Source organism: Talpa europaea (assembly GCF_964194135.1).
Source record: "Talpa europaea genome assembly, chromosome: 4".
In the NCBI taxonomy this organism is placed as follows: Eukaryota; Metazoa; Chordata; class Mammalia; order Eulipotyphla; family Talpidae; genus Talpa; species Talpa europaea.
The window spans coordinates 31,715,745-31,733,968 of NC_140070.1; the positions used below are offsets into that span (position 1 = coordinate 31,715,745).

Below are 18,224 nucleotides of genomic sequence, written 5' to 3' on the forward strand. Positions count from 1 at the left end.
CCACTGAGGCCTTAAAGCTTGCCACAAGCCTAAGGCACCTACTGGTGGGGAATCATAGGAAAAGGGCAGAAGGGGTCAAACAAGTCTGGAAGGAAAGAGTAAAATCAAAACACAAGTCAAGATAAAGTCTGCTCGTGTCAGCCTCCCCACTGACCTCTCAGCCAAGTAATTTCAAGTAATTCTATGTGTTTTGACTCCATATTTCTCTTCCATGTCCCCCATGTGGTGCAGGTCCAAAGCTGAGAAGCAAGTGCACCCTCCTTGACATGTCTGTCTGCTCCATGTATTTCCTTCTGTGTATCTCTCTTAAGTCTTCTATATCTTCACCTGGCAACTCAACTCCGCCCTTTGTTAGATGAGGCAGGGAACCTGGAACCTCCCTTTTTTATGGAGATTCCTGTTACAGTACCAGGACCAAAAGACACATTTTCTCTTCTGAAGCAGCTTTTAGAGGAGCTCTGACATGTAAGCCAGCAGTGTTGAGGAGAGGCGCACACGCCAGCACATGAGGACAGCTGGCGACTTCTACCTGGGAGACCCTGGGCCATGGCCAGGCAAGAGGACAAGAGGAGGTGGCGTGACTGGGAGGACCACCAGGCTCAGTGTCAGCAGGAGCTCAGACACGGAGGAGTGGGCCAGCACAGTGCATTCTGGGGGCTACATGTCCACTCACACCTCTGCTAGAACAGCCCTGTGCTGGCTTCCCGCTGGCACGCCGATAAGACCGCACAGGTGGTTTTTATCTGGCATACAACCTGATGGGCATCCATGCTGGGTTTCAAATATTTGTGATAGCACCCTTTAAAAGATCAGGGATCTCCACAAATGTCCAGTCTCTGGAGGGGACTACAGATAGCCCTCCTGCCTTACACCTGGGCCAGCTTCTGTACGGGCCTCCTCTCTCTCGTGGGGATAGTGCGAACTCCCCCCACCCCCACCTCTGCTTGGCTCACAGTTTTTCTCTTCAAGTGTTTCTTCTGGGCATCACAGGGTGGCAGGTCAGCTACACACAGAGCAGCTGCTGGCACAGAGCAGTTTGGTCGCTTGTGCAACTGAGGGCGGGGCCCCGCAGCTGTCCTGCCTCCACCTCTGAGCCTCCATAGGCACATTGACTCCATCCCATCCTCCTTCCAGCCCAAGACCCCACAGATACCTGCGCACTTGCCCAGACCTATCTCGCCAACTCTCCCTCTTTCGAAACCACCTTTCCCTTCTAACTGGCCTCTTGGAAGAGTCTGATAAATTAACTTATAATAAAATGTTAAGGATTGCCAAAGGCCCTCCAGGTTTCTCTCTCCAGGGACTGGCACTTAACAGAGGCAATTTGGCCTTATGCTTAGTCAACAGTATTTGAAATCCAAAGATAAGTGTTCCTGAGTTTGCTGGCACAAAGCGCTGTGGTGGCTGGACTGTTGGGAAGGATTTCACTGCTCGAACCTCTGGATCTTTTCCTGTAAAATGGGGATAAGGCGCTTTTCTGCTTGCTCAGCTACCCAGATGTTAGCAAGCACGCGGGATGCAAGTTGCCCTACCGCTGATAAGCAGGGCGGCTCTGGGGTGGGGGCACGTTACAGGCAGCAGGGAGGCTGCAGGGGAGGCTTCCCAGCTGCCCAGAAGGAGACAGGGAGGGGAGGTCACCAGACCTAGAGGAGAGGGTGTGTGAAGATGGCGCTTTGCATTCCTCCCCCAGCACCTCATTTATATCGAGGCTCCAGCCCTTGAGAAAGGCCAAGGAGTCTGGGTGCCCGCCAAAAAGGGTTAGGTAAATAAGCACAGGGCTCCTAGGAGAATGTGTAGCCATCTCAGCAGATGCACGGGCTTCTCTTCCCGGAGTCACGTGCACTTCACTTTCATCCGGGGATGGCCAGAGGGGAAGGGGTCCTTGCTCCAGAAGCCAGAGCCAGCATCAGGGATTGTTATGTTGTGGAGCACCCTTCTAGTTTCTCTTCTCTGCCCCCTTCCTCCCAGGTGCTGTCAGAGGCTTCCAGGAACCCCAGCCTTTTAGGTATCAGCTCCTGTTTGGACACAGAATTGTGTAGGATCTAGGGGTCAGCCCCCAGGTAGGAGCTACAAGGAATTCTGTTCTCTCCCTGGAATTGGTCACTCCCTTCACCCACCCACCCCATCCTCTATGTTCTCTGGGGAGAGAGGGGGGTCGACTGTGGCATCTGCCCACCACGTCGGCTCTAGAATGAGAGGAGGCCTAATATAAGGCTCTGTTCGCAGTCTTGTAGAGGCACTGTTGACAGGTCCCTTTGGATTCAGATCTAGGGAAGATGAAAAGAACCACCGAAGTTATTCATGCTGCCTTTATTCTCAGGAAACACAGTATAAAATCAATGCTCAAGTGTAGTATCCCTTTTAACCTGGGCATGTCACATATCTGCCTTCCCCTATTTCACATAGAGGAGGGGGCCCTATTGAACACTCCTTGTATGCCTGCACTCTGCTAGGTTCTGGGGATGCAGAGATGGCTGAGATAGAATAAGATACCATCCCAGCCCTCTGAGAGCTCACAGTCCTGTAGTAGATACCTGGAAGGAAACAGTTATAAAACATTGACAGGAGTGCTTAAATCAGGTGCACATGTATACTCTAGACATTGGAGGAGACAGTAGTTAATTGGAATGGGGGTGATGGAGGGGCTGAGAGGAGGTGGTACAAGGCTGTGGGATGGAGGCAATGCTAGAAGGACAAGTAGGTAGCTTTCCCTTATAAAATATACAACACTCACCAAGTTCAAGTCAGATTTCAGTAAAGGAGAAATAATTTATAGTATAAGTATGTCCTGTGCAATATTTGGAGTAGACATATTAAAAATTATTTCTTACTCATTTGAAATTTGAATTTTACTGGGTGTATTTTCAGTTGGTAAATCTGGGAGTTCCATGAGTTGAAGTTTGTACAAAGGTGTTGGAGGAGTTACAGAGAAAACATTATGTGTGCATACTGTGTGCAAACTGCATGTGCAAAGGTTGTCAAGCAAGCAAGAAGCTGTTGTGCAAGAAGGTGCAAGTATATCCTGGAGACTGGAGCCTGGGGTGGTAAGAGGGATGGGGGAGAGGTGAGGGTAAAGAGACTTTAGAGGCAAGATCTTGATGTCTTACTGTAGGCTGGGCTTTTTCTGGGGACAATCAAAAAGTCTGTGAGGATTTGAATCAGAGAAATAGTTCATGAGACTATTTTTTATTTCAATTTTTTAAGATAGATTAGAAAGTTTTATTTTTAGTTGTCCTCTCTGGAAGGTGGTAGATAAATTGTAAAATATGCATGTTTATAAATCAATATATTCATAAAGGAGTAAAAACTGCCAAGCCCAGTTTGCTATAGTGTCATCTGGAGAATGAATGGGCAGGTTCGCCTGAGTGGGGCCTGGTTGATCTGAGTGGCCTGGTGAGTAGAAGTTAGAGTGAGCAGAGTTTTCCTTCAAGTTGCCTGTACCTGGTGGCTGAGTCCCAAAGAAAAGAAAGGGCCCAAGGGTGCTTAACCAGCTGCCAGCCAAAAAATGTCTATACACACACACACACACACACACACATACTGTACAGAAATGCTTGTATTAGGAGGAGGTGAGGTTGGACTTTGCCTTTAACTATGAATTTTGATGATTCTTCTTAGGCTTTCCTGAGCATTAGACAGTGGGCCCAAACAGTTCTTGAGACAGAGGGTTTCGGGGTCCACAGGATAGGTGTGACAGTCACACCTCCACAGAAGTGGAACAAAAAAGATGCTTGTCCCAGTAAGAATATCCAGGAGCTTCATAATGCATGTGGAACACCACTCTAAATATTCCAGACTTCCTGAGAACCTAGCTATGTGCCTCATGGATATTAGATGTTAGCAATTCTCTTATTTCATGGGATGGGAGGGCAGGGATTGATAATTCTGCTTTACAGATGGGAAGTCAAAGGTGAAAGGGATAAAGCATGAATCACCTGCCTGTGAGGAGCTGAGCTGAGGCCACACTCCGTGTTTCCTGACACCAGGCCAGGATACTTTCTGTGCACAGTCGAGCCTACCACCACCCAGTGGCAGGCAGCACATCCGGCTGCCCTGCCCACCGTTCCAGGCTGGAGAGGATTCTGAGGGTGTCTTTGGAGTGTCAGAAAATACACTGATAAAAACAGAATGGAACAGAATGGGAGGGGCAGGTTGAAAAAGCCCCTCCCCGTAGTCTTTCCAGGGGAGCACAGGGGCAGGAGCACTGTGTATGGGAGAGGCCACCGGAGAGGTGCCAGCCAGCCCCAGAGCTTCCCCCAGCAGTCAGCTCTGGGCAGTGGAGAGGATGACGAATGCCTCCGAGCTGGTGTTATGAAGCAACAGGGAAAGCACATCCAATTTTCATGTATGGACGTCTGGCAGTGTGGGAAAATCAGAACTTTTTTTGAAAGGAAAAACACAAGTTTAGATTTGTATGTTGCTCCTGTTCATTTAAACTGTTCAAGGAGAAAAGATGTACTTCTGGCTCACAGCTCTCAAGAATCCTGGTTTCTGGGAGCTCTGTCACATCAATAGCATGTTTAAAGAAATTTTGTTTTAAACACACACACACACATACACACACACACACATTCTTGCCACTAGGGAAAGGGAGGCTGGGCTTTGAAGTGCAAAAGTTTGACAATATGATTAAAAAAAACCCTAAAACCCACAAAACAAACTGCACGTGTCCTTCACTCAGGTCGCTCAGCACACAGAGTGTGCGTCTAAACTGGCAACGGGCAATCAGTCTCCACAACTCCAGGCCTGGGTCCGAGTCTGTCTCTGAGACCAAGACAAGAGTCCTTCTTTTCCAGCTGGCCTTGGGAGGAGCCAATCATGTACTAGGCTTAGGAATCTGGGGTCTTACACCCACATTTCTGGTCTGTTCTCAGCAGAATTGTGTTCCTGGTATACTCAAGGGTCCTCTTTCTAGAGCAGGAAGGCTCTGGGAGTGGCATGGGAGTTGGGAATTGGAGGTGATCAATGTGAATAGGGAGCAATCACTCATAGGCTGGGTCCTCCTATGAATGCTTTTGGGATTTACTCTGACTTGGGACATTTAGGAAGAGCGGAAGTACATCCCCTGGACTAATTTTCAGGATTTTAATCGTCCTCCCAAGTCCTCCCACCATTTGGGGAAACTGCAAGCTTGAATGAGAGGTCAGCTAAGCCTGGATTCAGAGGTGAGAGGATGTTATCTACAAACACAGCTCTTTCCAATGAGTGAGGAAACAGAGGCATTTGGCTTGAGACTGAGGGCCTGGCTGTAAGGAGAGAAAAGGACCCCCTACCAAACAGCATTTTTCTCTAAATGCCCCTTGAATTGAGACACAGTTGCCCGGTCTCCTGCGGTCTATTCTCTGGGAGGAATGTCTTCCCCAGCTTCTAGGGCTGAGCTTTCCCAATTGTTCAGGGATTAACCCTTTGCCATCCAAAGTCTGACTTTCTCGGCTGTTTCCCCCCATTCAGCCTCTCTCTTTGGCAAGTCTTGCTTTAGTGTAGAAGTGACAGAGCAGCTGACCATCTGTAGATGCTTCCCGTGTGCAGAGTGGAGTCACAATGTCTATTCTGTTCATCTTTGACCTGGGGTGGGGGTGGAGTCCACAAAGCCTGTATGGAATTTGCTTTGGGACATCCTTTTCCCCCTAACACTTTAAGTAAATAGCCTCACGTCTTCACAAACTCTAGTAGTTTTACTTGGAATCTGTCCATCAAGAAATTAGGTCTGCAGAGTCCAAAGCAAGCTTCCCTAGACCTTTACAAACAAGTTGACCCTGCAAGGCAGCACCTCCTAAGGTGTCACCCTTGAACACTAAGATCTGTGGCTCATTTGACACATGGGGTGATACCACACTGCTCAGATGTGGGGGTTTCAGCATCCTTGACCTCCCTCTACCCACAGTGCAAGGACACACAGTGCTGAGACCCACCAAACTTCATGAAGCACTCGTTGTTGTCTCTTGTCCCTGGGATCCATCACGGTCACACTCCCAGCTCTCTGGAGCTTGACCCCCCCCTCCTCCATGGAATGCTTGAAACAAAGAATTCCCAGGAACTCTGAGATAGATGGTGGCAGGGAGGCTTCTGTTCCTGGGGGGCTAGATTGGAAAGACAATCTGTGTTTCTGTGAATATTCTCTGCTTGCTTTCTGCCTTAATGCCTTCTGCCTTCTCTTGGTTTTGACTTGATGTTCCAGGGCCAGCTCTGAATGTAGCATGTGTGCCTGAGTGATGGACTTGATATTTACACAAGCCATTCTGATAAGTGCACATGTGTTTTTAATGTTTTGGCTTTCTACACCACAAACATGTCAATGTGTATATGCGTATACAACAGACTTGCTGTCGGGTTGGGGCTTGAATAGAGGTTCGTTCTCTCTCTCTCTCTGTCTCTGTCTCTCTCTCTCCCCCCTAACAGAAAGCTAACACCTTTCTGAGCAATATTTCCCCTCACACTGAACCACATTTACCTATTGCCTCTGGTGTTATTTGAAGGCCAGTGGCTGGTCCTCCCACCTGGAAAAGTGTTGCATTTTAAAATCAGCAAACAACCTCAGCTACACCTTCCCCTGTCTTTGCAGAGACTAGCCAACAAGGCTAGGGATTTAAACCGACCTATTTTTACTTCAGCTTCCCCCCAGCCCCTGAATGCTGGGAAACCGCCTGTCTTTGTACTGCAACTGCAGAGAACAAAACCAGGGAGGTGAGCTGCTTGTCTGATGGGCTGCTGCTGGAAATTAGGAAAAAAGTATTCTCAAAAAAGTTCTCATGCTCGCAGGGATTTGCAAGGACTGTTAATGTTTCCTGCTTTTCTGGGAGCTGACTCACGTTAATTACAGCATGCAACCTCTCCTCTACCCATCCTGACACTTTTATCTGGTCCCTCTTTTATTTTTTTTTTTTCTTCCCTTTTCCTTTCTCCCCCGGCCCCCTTCTTTTATTTATTTATTTTTTTGGTTTTGTTTTTCAAGGGGTGTTGACCTGTGTTTAGTTCTAGTAAACCGAACCCTCTTGCGAGGGAAGCGATTGGTTAATTGCACCGGTGACTGACGTGCTAAATGAGTGCGGCTCGCGGCAGCCGGGAGCTGATTGGCTGCTCGCGGAGACTCCAAGGGCTTTGCAACAGGAGCACGGGGCACTCGGGTCCTGCAGCCTCAGGAGTAGGTGCCGCGCGCCCGCCCGCCCGCCCGCCCGCAGCCCGCCGCGCGTCGGGGGAGCCCGGCAGCCCTCGCGCCCCGCGCCCCGCTCTCCAACCCGCGCCTGCTCCCGCCGCCGCGCCTGCGGCAGGCCGCGGGCCGCCCCCCGCTGTGGACTGGGCAGCAGCGCGGCCGCGGAGCCGGGCAGGGCTGGGGACAGCGCCTTTTGTCCCTGGAGGTTCCTGGAAGTTTGCGGCGGGACGCGTGCGGGGAGAGCGCGGAGGGAGCCCCGACGTCGCGGTCGCTAGTGCGCGGAGCCAGCATGGGCAGCGGGCGCGGCCACGGGGGCCGCCGCTGGGCCGCCCTGGGCGTGCTGCTGGCGCTGGCCGCCGGGCTCCTGGCCGCGAGCTCGGCCAGCGAGTACGACTACGTGAGCTTCCAGTCGGACATCGGCTCGTACCAGAGCGGGCGCTTCTACACCAAGCCGCCGCAGTGTGTGGACATCCCAGTGGACCTGCGCCTGTGCCACAACGTGGGCTACAAGAAGATGGTGCTGCCCAACCTGCTGGAGCACGAGACCATGGCCGAGGTGAAGCAGCAGGCCAGCAGCTGGGTGCCCCTGCTCAACAAGAACTGCCACATTGGCACCCAGGTCTTCCTCTGCTCCCTCTTCGCGCCTGTCTGCCTCGACCGGCCCATCTACCCGTGCCGCTGGCTCTGCGAGGCCGTGCGCGACTCGTGCGAGCCGGTCATGCAGTTCTTCGGTTTCTACTGGCCCGAGATGCTCAAGTGTGACAAGTTCCCCGAGGGGGACGTCTGCATAGCCATGACCCCGCCCAATGCCACCGAAGCCTCCAAGCCCCAAGGTGAGGTCGTCCCCGAGCGCGCCCGAGAGACCCCCCACCCCGGGCGGGCGGGGACCCTGGGACTGGCCGGGCTGCTGCCAAGGCTGCGGGAAAAGCCCCTGCCGCTCCGTCCCGCGCCCAGAGGCTCCCCCAGGTTGCCGACGTGCTCCCTCGGGTTTGCTTTCTGGCTGTGCAGAACGATTTTTTAAAAGCTTCTAGTCTGTCCGCGGTGCCCTTTAGTGTCTTTCGAGACCCAGGTGCGCGGCGGGGCTTGCCCGGCAGCGGCGAATGCTTCTCGGCCCCCCAGCAAACTTGGTCGCGTTTCTGGAGCGGCGCTTCCTGGGATCCTGCCTCGCCTTTCCACACCTGGAACAAAGACTTAACGATCTAAATAATCGCAGAGCTCTTCTCTCCTTTGGGAGTGATCCGAGTTCCCCATGGAAATTTTTAACCCCCCGAGATGGGATGCCCCAGGGGGAAAAATCAAAACCCCAAAAAGTGTAGAAAACTTAGAAAGACCGAGAAAAATGCTAAGACTCAGTATGTTTATTTTCATTGGTTCAATGAGGATTAAAAAAAAAAAAAAAAAAGCTCATTTCTTAGCTAGTCATTCAGCCAAGTAGCTCCAGGACTGCTGCAGAAAAAAGTTTAGAAACTGGGGATTTCTGTTTCTCCACCCCTCTCAGATCACAGCCCTCACTTCGGGAAGGTTTGGGGGATGGAAAGTCTCTTCTCCCTCATTCTCACATACCCCCTGCATTTCTCACACAAATCCTCAGGTAATTAGAAAGATAAAAATGTAATTAGCTCATTGTTCATCCCTCCTTGAGGAGTGAGGCTCAGAAAACTGGACACTTTCCTAACAACCTCAGGGACCCACCTGAGGTTCCTGTCAGAACCCCCTCCCACTGAGGGGCAATTCTCAAGTGGGAGAGAAAAAATCTGGGAGAGGCAAAAACAAAAACCAAAACCAAAACACCAAAAACTAAAACAGACAAGCAAAAAATCGAGCACTGTGGCCTGACTTTTATAGGATTGAATTCAACCCTGAATTCTTGGAAGTAGAGGTAAGGCTTGGAGTTGAGATAGTTTTGGAATGGGGCTCCATAGCCAGGTATACTTAGCACAAGGCGCCTGACCCCAGCACTCTTTAAGTAGGGTGTTTAGGATGTGTGTGTGTGTGGGGGGGCCCTCTACTTACTGATTTAGCTTTTCTTGAAGTGATGCCAAAAAGAAATGTCTACTGAGGGCTGTGCTCCACCAAAGTGAGAATGAGGATAGGTATGGAGAAAGGGAACCCCGAAATTTGAATGCTCTTGTTTATTTCTGGGAGGGAGGACATGGGTCCAAATGACCAACAGTGGGAGGCAGGAACCCCAGCCTGGTAGTAAAGGTGATGCCTTCCTGCAGCAGGGATGTCTGAGCATCTCTGCTTTCTGCTTCCTGGGTGTCTGCACAGGGTTAACCTTAGGGAAATGCAGCCCTCTGAGAGCCAGAGCTGAGCAATTACCTAGAGCAAACAAAGCACTTTGTGTTCTGTCGGTGTGGAACCATCCCCTGCAGCCACAGGATTTTCCTTCTCCCCTTCCTCTGCTGGCTGGTGGGAGATTAGCGCAGCTCTGCCCTGAGAGGCTGGGGCCACCTCCACACTGAGCTGAGTCCACTCCTAAGTTCCTTTCTGGGATGGTCTGTAGTTCCAAAGTGAGGACCTTTGGGGAAATGCTTTCTAAAGGGAACATAGGGAGATGTGATGGGGTGCCTGCCGATGAAAGGGAAAATCCTTCCCACTCAGCCTCCAAAAAACTGGGGTGGCATGGGGGAAGCCAAATAACTGCTGCTTCTTGAAGCCTTTTACTCCGTGGCTGCTGTGCTATGTGTTGGCTAGCTCCTTCATCTGGGCCTCTGTTCTTCCCTCCACCCCAGGCGACCTCAGGTGACCACCTTTCTAAGACCAGCTGCTTAACAGTGAAAAACTGGGAGGGGACCAGTCAGATGTGGGACTTGAGAACAGGGTCTCCTTCAGTGTCTCTGGAAAGAGGCTTTGAAGGATTCTTCCAAGGATGGCAGCCCCTTGATGGGAGGGAGCCCCACATGACTGTCTCTGAAGCCAAATGGTCACAGAATGTCAGCGGAGCATGGAGGTGGGAGGCTGTGTGTGTGCATGCGTGTGTGTGGATGTGTAGGGGAGGGCTGAGACAGACCCCACTGATTGTCTCCTCATAACATTACAACAGGTGGCTCCAGAATAAGAACTGATCCTTTTAGATGTGAATAATTACACATGTACTACTTTATTCTTTAAAACTAAAACCCAATTTTCAAAACAATGTTTATCTTTGCATGCTGTGTACTAGTTCCTGTTCACATACTTGAGCATATACAATGTTGAGGTATTGGCAGGCTTTTGTGGCCATGTGATATTAAAGATAAACTTGATAATGAGAAATGAGTCAAAAGATACTCCACCTCCCCCACCTCGCCACCCACCCCCCACCTCGCCTGCCCCAAACTCTAATGCCTAAGCTGCATCAGCATCTATGAGGGGAGAGGCCATTGTTCTTTTTCCAGGAGAGTTTTTTCTAAACCCTGCACTTACATTAGATCTGTCCACTCCCAGGCTGATAAATTGTTATTCCTCCTCCCTGCCAGGTTTTACTGACTCAAGTTGTATGAATGAGGACATACTTTTAGCTTCTTTTGTTGTTTAGGCACATTATGCATTAAATCAGCCTGGCTGTTTCAGGCACTGATTGCAGAAGCCATGGTGTCTTCATTTCTGCAGAGAGCCATGGCTCCCCCACCCCCGACCCAGGGTCCCTTATCTCTGCATTGAGGAGCTGGCTAGGGAAGACCTGTTTGTGTGAAAGAGAGTGTGTTTCCATGTGTGAGAGAATGCATTTATAAGTGAGAGTCTGTCCTTGTGTGTGTGGTAGTGTGTGTGCAAGCAATAGAGCAATTTGTGTGTGCATGTTCGTGTAAGGGAGCCTGTGTTGTGCTGTGTGCATGTGTGTGCCTTTGTTTTCAAAGATTCACTTAATCCCGATTCCAATGTTAGACTTTCTCCTGCTCCCCTTAAATATTAATAAAACATAAAACCTTTTAGTTCTTATTCCTTTGCTTTAAACACATGAAAACAGCTACTTAGTTCTAGTCTCAGATGGATGACTGGTAGATTTCTCCTTCTGAGGCTGCCTCAGGGCCCCAAGGATGCCCCAAAGGGGGCCCAGATTAATATTGCATTACACATTCCTTCCTTCTCTGGATCAAGCTGCTCCGGAGTCTCTCGGCGGCAAGAAAAGTTGAGATGGGGAACAGTTATGCCAAGAACACAGCTCACCCCAAGGAGCATTTGCCTTTGGAGAGGCACTAAGGCCAAATGTAATTGATGGAACTGAGGAAAAAGTCCCGTGGGGTACAGAGCCTTCATTGCCAGTCACGTCAGGGGGACTTGGGGTGTTCAGAGGAGGTGACCTGTGCGTGTCCATGTAAGGTGATGGAAACCTGCTATTATGTTCTGATAGCCCTGCTATTTGTTCGGTCAATACTTTTTTCTTCTTTTTTAAAAATAGCTTAGGCCAGGAAAACCCCAAAACAGAGGTCGTTCTCACAGGGAAGGGACCACTGTCCTTCCCATATGGTGAGATTTCCTTTCCCTTTTTTTCTCCCCATGGAAGCAGGATTCATAAGGCAAAATCCTGGTTACTTTTTTTCCTTCATCAGAAACACTACCCCAGAGCCCAATTTCAAGTTCTGAGTACAAAGCAAATTTCTAACATCTGGGCCAAAAGAACCAGAATGGGCAACTGTGGTCCTCGCCACACTGAGAATCTGGACCGTGTTGGACCCTGGGTACAGAGTAAAGCCGGGAGAGGAATCTATCAAATAAGATGACGGTGTGTGGTCTCTGTTTGGAAACGGGGGGGTGATTGGGCATCTCCCCCACTGCTGCCAGCCCACTGACCAGCTGTGGGCCAGCAGGGTTCTAGGGCAGTGTTGAGGTGAGAAGCTGTGCCACTCCCCACTTAGCATCCTCTACAGGAGACTTTGCCCACTTCACTGAGCCACAGGGAAGCCCAGTGGGGAAAGGAGATACTGCCACAAAAGCCACTAGAGAGGGGAGGAGGAGGATAAAGAGCCTTAAGTTTCAGTGGAGGTTATTCATCCTTTCTGGGGACAACTTTCTTGTGCTAGTTGGCTCCAGTCTGGCTTATCCTCTGGTGCTGTGGCGGGGGTGGAGTGCCCTAGAATGTGCTTTCCTAGATTATGCCTAAAACTTCAAGCTGTTTGATGGAAGATGGTGGTGGTGGTGATGATGAGGGTGTAGTGCTGTTGATGGTGGTGGGGTTGGTGATGAGCTATTTCACCTGCAGGGAATTCCACTGTACCACTTTCTCTGGCCCTTCCATGTTTGTTGGTTTCCTGTCTTTCACCCCCCCCCCTTTAAATATTCCTAATAGCAGGGCCATCAGAACATAAATGCCAGGTCTCATCTTCTCAGAGTTCCCTACAGTACCAGCACCGTTTTGCCTTGGAGGAGGCCCCTCTGACCCAGGTCTCAGAAGCCTCCTCCCACTGCGGCCTCCCAATGACTCTCACGCCCCACACATACCTCCCCCTTCAAAGCACTTCACAAAGTCATGAAAACGCTTGTTTTCATGTCCAGTGCTGTCCTCCCATTTGGCAGCTCTTGCTAGTGCCGCTTGCAGCCCCCCACTCAGCTGCTCCTGCTCCCCGCCCCTGCAGGAATTCAGACTGCAATAGCCCTTTTGGAGAGGGGTGTTCAGGACCTTATGGTTGGAGTTTGTGAGTCTGGTCGAGTTTCTTGGCTTCTGGCAGGCTGGTCAGATGGATGGTGGTGTTGGTTCTGGCAGGCTGGTCAGATGGACTGTGTTGTTGGAAGTTTGGGAATAGGAAAGGGGAAGGAGTCAGGGGGGATATTTAAAGGAGAGGGTGAGAGAACAGGAAACAAACAACTGGAATAGTTGTGTTTTCCCAGGGACCCACGCACCCCATAATTCACAGGACTAGTCCAGCATCAGATAATGTAGGCTTAAGTCATGATGTCTTATACTCTTGGCTCTGAGTTTTCCAGAGGTCATCTGTCTGTCTGTGGCTTTAGGTCCTGAGCTGAAGGAGACTTCTTTTTGACTTTCAGGTTGTCCTTCAGAAATTGCAGAAGACCTTCATCTCTCTTCAGCCTGCTCCTGCTGCTAATGTCTCTTTGCCAGGGGCAGTTCCTCCCTGTTACCCTCTGTCCTGTTGCTCATAGTTTGTTTCTTCTTCTTTCCCTTTCTAGGCACAACGGTGTGTCCTCCATGTGACAACGAGTTGAAATCTGAAGCCATAATTGAACATCTTTGTGCGAGCGAGTTTGGTAAGAAAGCATCTGGGGTTTGTCATTCCCTGCTTCCTCCTGGTCTGCCTCCCAGGTGAACAAAGCCCACTGGTGCATTTTTTGGAGCTTGATATTCTCTACCTTCATCCTGCCCAAATAGCTGCTTTTCTCAGGCACTGCTTTTGCCCTTCTGTGTGGGAGATCACTGCTGAGGGTTTTGAGAACCTTCTCTAGGAGTAAGTATAGGCAGGCTCGGGGACAAATGGAGAGAGTGTAGGGGTCAAACCTCTCCTTGCAGGCTCTCAGGAGGTCCAGTGGGCAACTCTTGCTGGCCTTGTCGCGGCACTTGTCCTTCTGCCATCCTCCCCTAGGGGTCAGCACCACTCTGCCCAGGATCTGATAGGGCTGACTGGGCCTTCCCTGGGAGGGGAGGAGTCCAACCCCAGGGCCTTCAGAGAAGGAAACCCTGTCACATCCATCCAAGCAAAGAAAACCAACACCCTCACAGTAGGGATTTCTCTCCCTTTTTCCCAAATCACTTTGGGTTAGAAGGGAATTTTGAATCAGTACCCAGGAGAAGGGTTGGATGTGGCCTGGGGAGCAGATGCCAGGGGGCCTTTCAAGGATTGTCACTTGTGGTAGTTTCCAGAGGAGGCCTGACTCCAGGCCATCTGAGAGACTCTCCTCTGGGACAAGTCGACCCATACCCCATCCTTCTAAAGGGCCAACTCCCTCACTCCTGTCTCTATTTTGTATGGATGCTGAGATGTGGCTCAGGTCAGGCCCCCCCTTGCAGGTTCAGCCTGACACTGCACAGGCTATTTCTTTTGATTCCGCATTATGTCCCTGAGGCTGCATTTTGTACAGAATTCTCATCAAGAAAAGCATAACAGTAGGTAATGCGAATCTTTATGTCCATTCGGAGCCACCTGTTTCATGTTTTCATTAAGCAGACATGATAAAGTACACTGAAGGGTCTCATACTGGCCAGGTGCCTTTCTAAATGAGCGGCACAGGTGTGTGTGTGTTGACATTGAACAATGATAGATAGAGTCTCAGGGTATTTGTGATTGTTACTGAAGTTGGAGAATTCAGACCCTTTGTCAGAGAGAGCTTCCTGAGAATGGATATAATCTGCCTCTTACGCCTATATTACTGTTATTTCTCTTGTTAATGATTAACACTTAACTACTGTTAATTACCATACTTAATATTATTTCTACATTCGATATTTCTGCCTGCCTTCTTCACTTATGCTGGTGGACAACAGGACCTTCAGGAAAATTTGGTCTGCTCTGCATTTTGCTGCTCATATGTCTCACACCATTTTTGTTGCCATTTTAAATGAACCCAGATGAAATTATAGAAGGCAAATGTAGCACTGTAAGCAAACTTTTTAAAAAAAGATTTATTTATGCGTGCAAGAAGTGGGGTATAGGCCAGAGGTGTGGGGAGTGAGAAGATCCATCAGAGACAGAGTGGGGAACAGAGCAGGCAGATTGACTGAAATACACTGCTGAGGGGCGCAGCGGGCGAGACAGGAGAGGTCTGCTGCACCATGTGGGTAGCTCCCTGGCTGGGGATTGAACTCGTGCTGCAGTGGCTGCGGAGAGTTTCCTTCATAGGTTGCATCTTAACCCCTGGCGCCACCAGGGAGGCCCTGTAAGCAAACTCTTATAGTCCTTCTAATGGGAATAACTTTTGCTTCTTCATCCTTATACTCTCGCTTCATCAGGGGCTGCTAAAAGCCAGGCTGAGCCTCCTACTGTCAAGTCTGCAGCCCACAGCCCGGGCCGCGTTAACAGCAGGCTTTTCTTCCACACAGGGTTGAGCTTCCTTCCCAAAGATACATTTGAGCATAGAGAAAAGGGACACAGATAAAATCTCTCAGAAGTCCTGACGAGAAGCATTTTGCTATATAACTGAGATAGGAAGAATCTGCTTAGACATGGCTGTGTTCCTGAGGGATCCTCATGTGGGGCAACTAAGAGCCACTTTGAGATGTCATAGATTCTCTTCAGATAGTATAAATCACCATGCTCACATTTAAAAGTTTGCTGATATTTCCAGGGAATCATATAAACTCTGAAAGGTGATTTCAGCCGATGTTTTATGCTCCAGTTATTCTTTTGGGTCCGATTCCTGAGGGAAAGGTAATGGGAATCTTGGAATTGAATAGTGTGGAGGTGCCTGGCAGGTGGTGTCTTCCTATCAGGGAACTCAAATTTTGTGTATCTGATCAATCATTGATTCATGTGTACATTCAACTAACAAACTAACATTTAATGAGAGAAAAGCACTGGATACAGTGTCTAGCACTTAATAAATTAAGATTTAATTTTTCAACTTTGAAAATCCTCATCAAACACTCATCAGTGACTTCCCAGAGCTTCATATAGTCATTTTATAACTCACCAACATTATAACTCACTGGAGGGGGCCGTGGGAACTCAGAACCAAAGTTAATGTTAAGGGGCTATAAGCAGACAATCCATGTCTTTTGCTCAGATTCTTTGGAACTCACCAGCCTGAACTCACCATCAGGTATACCTCCGTGATTCCTAATTGCTAGGTTTGAATCCTCCCTAAATTTGGTTGCTCCCCCAAATTCTGGTAGCTATGGACTTTGTGGCAACTAGTTAAACTAGTTATGGCCTGGTCATGAGCTGACAAAACAAGCCCAAGGAATTTGCAAATGGAACGTTGACCTTAGGGTGGAGTTCAAGTGTATAGAGGATGTTTAGGTAATTCACTTGCCTATAGTCATCCTTTCCCCAATTTAATCAGTAGCTGCTAAGTCATCAAGTCATCTGCAGACTGCTTACGGAGGAGGGGTGGATCTTACTATAGTAATTAAATAATTATAATCTTAAGTAATTAAGATATGTAATTATTATCTTAATTTAATAATTCACCAATCATGTCTTGGTGAATGTTGATACTTGAGTGTGTTTCTCTAGCCCTGAGATTACTTTTTTCTTAAATTCATAGAACTTTCGAGTTCTGGACCATATAGGATGCATGGTCAAGCCTACTTATTTCATAAATAAGGAATGTCATGCTGCCGTCTTCATTTAAGAGGAGATGGCTAACCATTTTAGAGGAGGTGAATAGCCACTTCCATAAAGGCATTTATCTCTGCATGGGTGTGGTGTGTGCCAGACTTCTTTCACTGGGATACAGGAGAGACCGTCTGGGGGGGGGGGGTGTGGTGTGTGTTGCTTATAATGTTCTTATAAGACAATAAATAGGATTTTTTCCCTTTCTCTGTAGGGACTGAGCATTGCTCTGTCCTTCTTAGCTCCCTGGAGAAGCAGCCACGTTGAGGAACTTGTTTCCTAGCTCAGTTCATTTCAAGTAAGTGAGGCAGTCAGCCACACTGATGGGATTCAGTTAGAAAACAAAGACATTCAGCAATGCAAGCTGACACACAACAGAGAAGAAAAAGAATGTTTTACTCCCTACTCCAGGGATCAAACTTTGCATTAACTGGCCCTGACATCCCCAGTGGGGAGACTTCGGGTTGTTGGAAGGCTCTCTGTGAGCTGTAGGAACAAGGGGTACATTCCTTCTGGGTCAGCACACACGCTCACCCTTCTGCCCACGTATCCTCGGACTCCCGCAGCCTCTGTGGAGCTGGGCATGCCCACCCCATTGCCTCCTCCCCGGGCGGTGCATTTTTAACTCTCAGGCAGGTCGGCTTGGACACTCGTCTCTTTACCCCTGCACTGTACCCCCTCAGTTCAGAACGCATTTTTTTTCCCCAACAGGGAAAAGCATCAGTAGAAACACCTGCATGCTGATGCTCAGGAATGCAGCTGGATCAGACTGAATCAAGCACCAGATGTGGGAAAGCCAAAAGTTAGATGGTGCAAAGTCTCTGAATTCAACATGGCAGCCAGCCTGCCTGCTGTGCTTCAATTAGGATGCCCTGCTCTGCTTTTTGTTCTCTCTGCTTTCCCTGCTCTGTGACAATAGGGTGCTGCTCTTTTCTCTTAAACAGGCCAATATAGAATTTGCAGGATGCCACACTAATAATCCTGCTGTTAACAGCTCAGGGCCATAGATACCATTTCTCAGGTTAGTTTATCCCAGGGATGTGAGGATGTGATTTATAATTGCTGGGAGGTCAAGACCCTGCTCCCGGCCACGTTTCTACCTTCTCCTCCAGTATCTGTATACACCGTTAAGGTTTTCTGGTAGAAATGTGCATGAGGATGTACTTCCGCTAGAATAGTTCCAATAGGATACGACAGTTTCATTTTGGGCTGGCTTTTCTGGTTTTTTGAACTTGAGGGTTCGGATGGCAACTTCTTTCGTTGGTGATTTTCTCAATGTGGAAAAAGATTTATTTGCCCCCAGAAATTTTCCTTGCTTTCTGGAAGGATTTTTTTTTCCCCTCCATTTATATGTTACCTCATAAAGAGTAAAACTGTACTTTGCGACATTAAAATTAGCCAAATAGGAACGAAAAAGCCCCAGTTCTCACTGTTGGCCTTTGGGGATATTTCCTAGAAAAAACCCTTGCAGACCTTCCACACTTGGGTTCATGTGTCCTCACAGGGCCTCACTCTCCTTTCAAGGTGTCTTGGGTGTGCTGCTGTTTGGAGGCACGCTGTTTTCCTCTGCAGGCCAGTTTGATCTCTTGTAAAAAGTAGACTTAACTTTTCCAAACTAAACCTTGGGCTTCCTCCTGCAGATGAGAAAACTGGCTGCCAGCATAGTAATTGCAACATCTGTAAACTGCCTGGGAGCTGACTCTGTATCTTATGCCACATTTTACCAAATGTAAGATGCCTATTAATTGTGAGATGTGCTATTAATTTTGTGCCACTGACAAAGAAAACACACTTCGTGTTGAAATGTGAAGGTAATCTGTGTCTTAGAGTGAACACACTCAGGCCTGTTTATACTTAAATGGTCCTTG

General features: G+C 48.9%; 1 protein-coding gene across 1 annotated transcript in view; it reads left to right on the forward strand.

The window, feature by feature from the left end:
* Nucleotides 1-7,439: 7,439 nt before the first annotated feature.
* The window catches only part of SFRP1 (secreted frizzled related protein 1), a gene marked incomplete at both ends in the record, with an annotated part of 43,285 nt that continues 32,500 nt past the window's right edge, over nt 7,440-18,224 (forward strand). Inside the window, 2 exons of the mRNA XM_084232836.1 lie at nt 7,440-7,983; nt 13,259-13,336. Coding sequence (XP_084088962.1) covers nt 7,440-7,983; nt 13,259-13,336 — 622 coding nt within the window. The remainder of the gene's footprint in view (nt 7,984-13,258; nt 13,337-18,224) is intronic.